This window comes from Solanum tuberosum, unplaced genomic scaffold (genome assembly GCF_000226075.1).
Source record: "Solanum tuberosum cultivar DM 1-3 516 R44 unplaced genomic scaffold, SolTub_3.0 scf00026, whole genome shotgun sequence".
Classification (NCBI taxonomy): Eukaryota; Viridiplantae; Streptophyta; class Magnoliopsida; order Solanales; family Solanaceae; genus Solanum; species Solanum tuberosum.
The window spans coordinates 2,733,842-2,743,652 of record NW_006238952.1 but is presented as its reverse complement, the minus strand read 5'-3'; the positions used below and the strand labels follow the sequence as shown (position 1 = coordinate 2,743,652).

At 32.7% G+C, this 9,811-nt stretch overlaps 1 protein-coding gene across 1 annotated transcript; it reads left to right on the top strand.

Moving 5' to 3' along the window:
• Nucleotides 1-4,065: 4,065 nt before the first annotated feature.
• On the top strand, nt 4,066-7,830 carry LOC102584892 (plastidic ATP/ADP-transporter). The gene is made up of 5 exons (XM_006341603.2): nt 4,066-4,984; nt 6,000-6,254; nt 6,330-6,473; nt 6,580-6,927; nt 7,196-7,830. Exons 1-5 carry the CDS (start codon nt 4,220-4,222, stop codon nt 7,562-7,564), a joined length of 1,881 nt encoding a protein of 626 aa, XP_006341665.1. The 5' UTR covers nt 4,066-4,219; the 3' UTR covers nt 7,565-7,830.
• The last annotated feature ends 1,981 nt before the right edge of the window (nt 7,831-9,811 follow it).

Below are 9,811 nucleotides of genomic sequence, written 5' to 3'. Positions count from 1 at the left end.
TTTGCAAGATTACCGAGGAAGTGAAAGAGAGCCTCAAAATGCCAAAGAACTATTTAATTATAGGCATTCATCTCTGCGCAATGTGATTGAACGGACTTTTGGAGCTTGGAAAAATAGATTTAGAATACTGAAACAAGACATGAATCATTATGATATTGATACACAAGTGAAAATTGTCATAGCTTGTGCAGTGTTACATAATTATTTGCGAGATACCAAAGTAGTGATGAATATTTATGGTCTATGAACATGAAGATATAGTTGCGGAGGATATTGACCAGCAAATGGCTCAAAGTAACAATGTTGGTTCGTCTTCTCGGTCACATGATCGAGAAATGCAAGTTCAACGTGAGGAAATTGTCCGTACTATGTGTGAGGATTATATTAAAGACTAGTACACTACAATTTATGTTCAATTCTTTTTTATTAAATTAAAAGTTAGATGAAATAATTACTTAAGTGGAAAACAAATAACTTTGTAATAATTTATTATGCGATTTTATAATTTTTGTTTATTTGATAAGATTGAATAAACAATTGGGGCTATTTTAATAGTTTTACAACTTATGTGATTTTTTATGTTTATGAGAAAATATACAACACAAAAATTTTATATCGCATGTCCAAACAAACCTTCAATTTCATCTCATGATTCCATATCATGATATCATATCGCATGACCAAACGGGCCCTAAATATCTGATTCTACTTTTCTAGTTTCACGAGATATCTAATAACATTATGTATCAAATAATTTGGTCCATTAAAATTAAAACGCGCACCTTCAGTTGCACTAGTGGATTGAATAACCTTTTCTCGTTTTTCTTTCTGATAGGCCAACTCAAAGAGGGAAATGCAAGGGGCGTTAGCGGTTCTTTTTTGCCTCGCCTGCTACTGCCCGACCGTAGTGATGTTAATTGTGGTTACATTTCATAAGTAGCTTGGTCCATCTTTATTCCATTTCATATATGTCTGAGGATCCGGATAGCCCTGATTTATGTGTTATTTATCCATTCCTACTTTTTTTATGCCAATGTTGGTGACTGGAGATAACTCTCTCTTCCTTTTTTTTTCAGAGGATTGGGCTGCTCCGGAGCGCTGGCCCTGGCGATTGCATGGTTACTTCAATTCTGCATTTCTGAATTGTCAAATGATAAAAAATTATCTAGTCTTTTTGTCTTTATTGAAATCTGAATTATTAGATTACATTACACAGGTTAAACTTTATAAAAAGATAAACGTCACATGCCTATAATTTAATCAGGATAGCTAAGGTCATCTATAATATAAAGACTACCTTTATAACAGTTAGGGGTCGTTTGGTTTGAAAATGAGTTATGATGGGATAAGTTATGTTGGGATAAGTTATGTTGGGATTAGTTATGATGGGATAAGTTGTGTTGGGATTATTTTTTATTGAGTGTTTGGTTTGTTGTATTCAAAATAATAAATTTTAAGAACAATTTATTTGTTTACAAAAATGCCCTTCATTAATGTAAAAAATGATATAACAAAAGGGTTGAAAGAGACATTTTTGTCATTTACCTATTTTATCCCGGGATAAGTTATCCCGGGATTACTATACCACCCTAGGTTAGGGATAACTTATCCCGGTACTAATTATTAATCCCGGGATAAGTTATCCCGAACTTGCCAACCAAACAACAAAATAAGCGGTGCTATAATTTAATCCCGGAACTATTTAGTATTATCCCTCACACCAAACGACCCCTTAATGTTACAACGTTATTCCTCGTTCCTTTTGGTCAATTTAGAAATTGACACCTAAGAACTATTAAATTTAACATATTCATTTGCTTTCAATACAATATATTAATGACCAGAAGATATTATCAGCTTGTGATAATATAAAATATTAGAAATGAGTATTTTATGAATATTCTTGACAGTATTGTTACCTCTCCAAGTTCAAAGTCTACACGTGTGGCTCATAAAATGAAATAATCCAATTTCCAAAAGGCCAGAGATGGAATAGTGTAGTACAGTAAATTGTGTTAAAATATTGATCCCAAATCTTTAGGATTTTGTATTTGTTTTTGTTGTCATATGTTTAACTTTACGTATCCAAAAATAAATAATTAAAGTGTTACACACTTCTTGCACATGCTAATGTTGGGGCACGTATAAATGATACGTTGAAAATTGAAATAGATATAAATAAGACTTCTAATAAATTTTGAATAAATTTCAAATATTTCATCATGTCTTTACGTGATCTTACATAGCTTATACTTCATCTTTCTATTATTCGTTGATCTCACTTATCCTCTTTATTTAAGAATTGTAAGATTTAAATTTATTAAGTTGATATAAACACTTTTAATTAAGTCAAATTTGTTTACAAGTCACGTCTCATGAGGTTTAGTGTGAACGTATTAAAACGTAGGTAATTGTTAGGTTACTATTATGAATATTCCTATTAAACATGTCTGACTAATATTTGTTCAAAATACTGCCAATTCAAACATTACTTTATTCAACAAACAGAAATACAACCAATAAAATATAAACGTGTTCATTTCGTTAAAAAATCTACTGTTGATCATCTTTTTCCCAATATAGCTTGTCCTCATTATTAAAATTTCTTTCTATTTGGGTGTACGTACATCAACTTATTTTACCAGACATACATATATATAACTCTATTTTGTCTGGACAATCTATTTCTCGTACGATAGAAATATCTTTTATTCAGATAATCTAATTTTAGTTTAAACGATTAAATTATCATGTCAATTAGACGTTAATACAAGTCTTTCGAACATAAAAGGAGAAGACAATTAGACGTTAATACAAATCTTTCGAACATAAAAGGAGAAGACAATTAGACGTTAATACAAGTCTTTCGAACATAAAAGAAGAAGAATCCAAATTCATTACTTTTAACAATATTTAGATTTTTTTAAAAATAGAATATTCAACAAAAATTGGTATAGAAGTGTTGAATGAAAATTGTACCCCAATACTAATTCCAGAAAAAAAATGGGATTTGCTGCGTGTTGTGTTCAGCAACGACTGCGAATGGGACATTTTACTTCTATATGACCAGAACTAGATTGCTGTTTACAAAAAGTGCACGTCCCTTTGAGAAAAAAATATCTATGAAAGGGCCATTTTATTAATTGCGACACTTGAGGGGTCACCTTGAATGAGTTTATAAGTTTTTTTCGGATGACATAGTTTTCATCTTAGGCTAGTTTTCGGACATCTTAATTAATTTTATAAAATATCTGATATCTTTCTTAAAAAAAAATTTAATATTAAACGGATGAAAAGAAATTACTTAATTAATTTCAAATTTTTTCTTTTAATTTCTCCGTCCCCACGCCCATCCAACAACCCCAGACCCCAGTCGTTTAAATAAGAACTAAATTACAATTTTTGCACCAATTTCCAAGTTGAAAAGAGTTGTTGAGTGCGGTTAGCAAAGTGTGCATATGCACAACTTGTCACACAGAATGTAACCTTCTACCCCACCTTCAAAAACAATTTTCCTTTAATATTCTCCCCGTTCCTTTTTAGTTGTCGAAATTTTCTTTTTGAAAGTCAAACGATATGAATTTTGATAAAGATGTATTTTTTCATATTGATATGAAAAAAAATTATAATTTATAGTACTTTTTGTATAGTATTTAAAATATCTAAGTTATTTTAAAATATCAAATTAATGTAATCTAATTTAACTTTAAAAATTAATCAAATTAATTCTAAAATAACGTAACATGACAACTAAAAAAACGAAAATTACTATTAACAAATGTTTTAACAATTATAAAAGCAAATTATGTAATAAAGTACTCCCCCCTCTCAATTTATAATTTAAGAAAAATGAAAAAAAATTATTTTAAAAATTATTCTTAAAAATATATATTTATATAGATGTTTTGTCAAATAAATAAAATTTAATAGAGATAAAATAATAAAAGTGAATCAAAATTGGGACAGAGGGGGAGTTTTAGTTTTTCATTTTTTATGTGTCTTCACTCTTCAGTCTCTTTCAAGGTTTTTAGTTGTTGATGACATATTTATATATATACAGTAGATTTTTGTATCTTTTTTTCTTGAGAACCTTTCTCTCCCAAAACCATCTTCATTGCCCACCTTATCTCTCCCTTTCTCTCATGTTTACCTGTTGAAAAAGCTCAAATAATTAGATTTCTTGAACTTGCAGAGTTAGTGATAGAGAAAAATTGAGCAAATGGAAGCTGTTCTACAAACAAAAGGGCTTCTTTCTCTTCCTTCCAAGCCCAAAATCAGGGCATTTTACCCAATACCTCAAGGGGGTCTAAGGCATAGATTCAATTCTCTCAAACCCAAATCCCTAGAAGGGTTATCTCTATCTTCTGATGGGTTTCAAAAAGTTCAAAGCTTTTCAACAAAGCCACAATTGGTTGGTCAAAAAAACAGATTTTTCCCAATTTGCAGGGCAGAGGCTGCTGCTGCTGCTGATGGAGAACCAGTTCTTGAAGAAAAGGAGTCACCTAAGTTCATGGGGATTGAGGTTGTGACCCTCAAGAAAATTATCCCACTTGGGGCTATGTTCTTTTGTATTCTCTTCAATTACACAATCCTCAGAGACACTAAAGATGTATTGGTTGTAACTGCAAAAGGGTCAAGTGCTGAGATTATCCCTTTCTTGAAAACATGGGTGAATTTGCCTATGGCTGTAGGATTCATGCTGTTGTACACAAAGTTGGCTAATGTGTTGTCAAAGGAGGCTCTTTTCTATACAGTTATCCTTCCCTTTATTGCTTTCTTTGGGGCATTTGGTTTTATTTTGTATCCCCTTAGCAATTACTTTCACCCCACAGCTCTTGCTGATAACCTTCTAAACATTTTGGGTCCAAGGTTTCTTGGGCCAATAGCTATATTAAGGATCTGGAGTTTCTGCTTGTTCTATGTCATGGCTGAACTTTGGGGAAGTGTGGTGATTTCAGTGCTTTTTTGGGGTTTTGCTAATCAGGTAAATATGTGATCATCCTTTGTAGATCCTTTTTAATAACTGATTACTATTCTTATGTAGGTGGCATAACTTGTTACATTCTATTTATATGCTGTTTTGTGAACTAGTAATCATTTCATAGCTTATGTAATGATTTCTTGGTCAGTCCATGTTGTCAGATTCTTATATTGATTTAAAGAGTAGAACATATTATTTGGACTTTTCAGCTTATTGTTTATCCAATGGATTCCTGAAACTGCTTTCCTTTAGGGTGATATGAACTATCTTTAAACTGACATGTTGGGAACAGGCTAATGTAGGATTAGATGGTACAACAGTCTTCCTTCAGTAGTTTTTCTGGTAATGGATATTGGCTACCGAAACCGGGTTAGAAAGGGTGCATGGTTATGCTTGTATGTGCTGGTTAATAATTTTTTTCATTTGGGAGTTCAGAGGTTGATCTAACTTTAAGGTGGGAGACTGTCCTGTTTATCCTGCAATTTTGCTCATAAATTGCTAATATGTCGGTTGAACTCCTTCGTCATTGTTTTGCATCCCGTCTATATTTTTATCTCTTCATTGTAGCGAGTTATAAAAGTTCACTAAGCTAGCGTTTGGGCATAGATTTTGGATCAGATTTTGAAAATTTATCTTCAATCATCTGTTTAGGCATGAAATTTGATCAAATTTTGAAAATCTGATCTTCAAATATTTTCTAGTTCCCAAAATATTTCACTTCCACTCACAAAAGTTCAATTTTCCCCCCAAATAAAATGCATGTCCAAAGATAACTTCAAGTTCCAAATATCACAACTTCAAAAACTCAAATTTTCAAGTTTCAACTTCAAAATCTTTGGCCTAATGGGAGCTAAGGTTTCAGTCTATCACTTGCACTTTCCTTTTCCATTTGTTCGAATGGCCAGTTATCAACTTGGTCAAATAATTTATGCATCTTCAGTATCCGTGCTTGAGCTTTATTTGAGAAAGCACTGTTATTATGCTGCCTTTAAATATTTTCGATGCTTTTATTTTGCAGATTACTACAGTTGATGAGGCTAAAAAATTCTATCCTTTGTTTGGACTTGGAGCAAATGTTGCTCTTATTTTCTCTGGCCGTACAGTGAAGTACTTCTCGAATTTAAGAAAATCATTGGGTCCTGGAGTTGATGGTTGGGCCGTCTCCTTGAAAGCAATGATGAGCATTGTAGTGGGGATGGGTGTTGCGATCTGTTTCATTTACTGGTGGGTGAATCGCAATGTTCCTCTACCGACCCGTAGCAAGAAGAAGAAGGTAAAGCTCTTTTACATTAAAGGATCACATTTGCTGTTGTTATTATCATTTTCTGACAAAAATGTATTTTTGCAGGAGAAGCCTAACCTGAGCACGATGGAGAGCTTGAAAATTTTAGCCTCTTCAAAGTATATCAGGGATCTTGCAACATTAGTCGTAGCATATGGGATTAGTATCAACCTTGTTGAGGTTACATGGAAATCAAAGCTCAAAGCTCAGGTACATTTTTACTAGGTGGTATGCGTTTTTATATGTTAACCTTAGTTTACCTCTCATTTTAACATGAAGCATCTTTTTCACACTCTGCCCTTTGCTAACTCTGCAGTTCCCAAGCCCGAATGAATACTCTTCCTTCATGGGTGACTTCTCTACTGCTACTGGGATAGCTACTTTCACGATGATGCTGTTAAGTCAGTGGATCTTTGACAAATATGGTTGGGGAACAGCGGCTAAGATAACACCGACAGTCTTGCTTCTTACTGGAGTTGGATTCTTCTCCCTGATTTTGTTTGGTGACCCCCTTGCCCCTACCCTTACTAAGTTTGGGCTCACTCCTCTTCTAGCAGCTGTCTATGTGGGTGCAATGCAAAACATTTTCAGTAAGAGTGCAAAGTACAGTTTGTTTGATCCTTGCAAAGAAATGGCCTACATTCCTTTGGATGAGGACACCAAGGTATATACTAATTTACTGCGTCTTAAAATTGTATTGAACCAGTGCTTCTATCAGAACTCAGATGTGCCAAATTGGTTATGCGTAAATATATCCGTGCTTTCTAGGAATTGAATGTATGAAACATGTACAGTCATAGCTTTTTGTATTGCTTGTCCACTTGTATTTATTTGTGATGGTATATGTGACGGACAAGTACCTGTCTGGACTTCTCTAACCGGAAAACGGAGATGTTACCTGAAAGTTAAGGTCAATTATTTTCTTATAACAGGTTAAAGGGAAGGCAGCAATTGATGTTGTCTGCAATCCACTGGGGAAGTCCGGAGGAGCCTTGATACAGCAGTTCATGATTTTGAGTTTTGGTTCGCTTGCCAACTCAACTCCTTACCTTGGAGGTGTGCTCCTAGTAATTGTCCTTGCATGGTTGGGAGCAGCCAGGTCTTTAGATGGCCAATTTACTGCTCTGCGTCGTGAGGAAGAGATCGAGAAGGAAATGGAGAGAGCAGAAGTGAAGATTCCTATTGTGTCACAAGATGAAAGTGGAAATGGTTCTCTTACAAGTGACTCGTCCTCACTGAATCCCACGGGAGGTGACTCAGCGGATGCTTCGACTGAACCCTCCTCGCCAAGGAATCTGTAATATCATTGTTGGCACATCACCTGCAAAGCAGGAGAAATATGAAAAGGGAATAGAAATATGTATGTTTGTAGCAGTTTCAACTATTGAATGAAGTTTCCAAGAATTTCTTGGTCGTAGGAATTTCTTCTTATTAGATAGAAATAAACAAAAATAGAAGACAAGAATGTTACTGACTTGACAGCCCTTAGATGTTGTAAGCTTATTGCTCTCTTTGAGTTCTTTGATTACATGATATGAAAATGCTATTACCTGAAACTTGTTTTTTTGTTTTGTTTTTGGTGTTAAATACATGTGTAAATCTCCAATATATTTATTTGATACATACATATTTAATCAAATACACTGATAGTAACTAGATACATATAATTGTATCTCGAATATGTGTCAAATGCATCAATTGTGCCTTTTGACCTCTTATTTGCCTCCACCGTTCCAGGTGGTTTCTCCATTGAGTGATAAACAACTTGTACAGAACATTAATTGCAATTTTCTAGAGCTATTGTATGGATTCCGATTGTTGACATGAACACAACTTTTTAGTAGTGACATCCAGAGCAAGTAGTTTCCGCTCAATCTGACTATTAACGAAGCAAACATGGAAAATTGAAAAACTTTTTTTGTGTTCCTACTTATCGAACACACCTTGTCTTCACCATCCTCCTACACAGCTCATCTTCACCCGCACATACCTCCTCACCACAACTCACTTATTATATACAAATGCTTTTCGGATTATACTTTGTACTTACCTATCAAACACAAAAAAATAAGAAATCAATTTGTTTTTTTAGGAAATATTTTTCATCAAAAATTTTTTTCCTTCTTACCGAACACACATTAAGTACTTTAGGATTCTTCAAAAAGTACTTTTTTTTATCCACATTAACAAACAAACCAACAGCTCACTCATTAAATGCCGGAAATGAATCACAACGGTAATTGGTACTACCATGGAGGTAACATCATCTTCAAAACTTTCCATACAAATTGGAATCATCGCATAATCCTAAATGATGCAAACCGTTACTATTGTAACATCGTCCATTCACTACAATTTTATCCTATCACCACAAGTATCATCCGCAATAAAATATGATAAAATTAACCCATGAAAATATGATATGTCCAAACTCGTTCAAATTTGGGTGGGCTAGTCATGCATTTATCTATTAATTCAACATATTTGTTTCTCGTAAAATTGCACATTTTGTCCTTCAAATAGATTGATCTTTAATTTTTGTCCTTTAAATGAGCTGGTCTTTTAATTATTTTTTTTCTCTTTAACCATCAAACTCATGCCCAAATAGGACATAACTTCTTTAGAAACTGAAATCATACCTGAATATAACGTAACTTGTGAATACTATGGTTACTTAAATATAAACTTATGTCCCGCAAAAAAAACTTGTTGGTCACTAGGGACAAAAGTGCAAATGACCCTTTGAACCTCCCATTTAGCCCATTTGAATATTGGGCTAATTTGTTTTAAATATAGTAACATACTTTCATGACAAACCTTATTCAAAAATTTTCAAAACAACAATATTTTAGCTTTTAATGGGACTCCTTAGCAATAGTTTCACTATTTATTTAAAATGTCAATATTTTAATTTGTTAAGGATTGAGTTATGTATTTATTTTATTTTGATTAATTTGAAAGAATACAAATAATTAATAACTGAATAGAGAAAATCATGGAACAAAAAATTTCAAAAAAGGTAATTTTTTTAAAAAAATTTAACATCAGTTATGTTTTTGAAAAAGCATATGTTGCCATTTTTCTTTCTAGTGTTTTTTTCTTTGTTCTTAAGAATTTCATTTATTTTTTTTGAAAACAGTAGTTTGTATTTTATATCTTATATGAGTGGAAGTGTTGGAAAATTTTATAATGCCCTCTATTTTGGATATTTAAATGTTTGAACTTCTTTGAATATGTGTTCATTCGAAATGTATTCGAATACCTAATGATATGTATAACTAATTTAAAATACAAAAAATGTTGGTATTGATTTATGATGAATACAACTCTTTGGCATTCTAGTTCAAGTACAAAAATAAAGGCAGTTGTATAGTGTATACCAAAATATAAATACAAATTAGTTGTAGATCGAAATGATATTGAAAAATACAGTTGCGATGAATACATTTATAATACCTAGAATAAGTTTATTCAAAATAAATTGTATTTATATTTCAATATCCAATTTTGTTATATTATTATTTCACTTTAAATTTGCAGAAAGTATT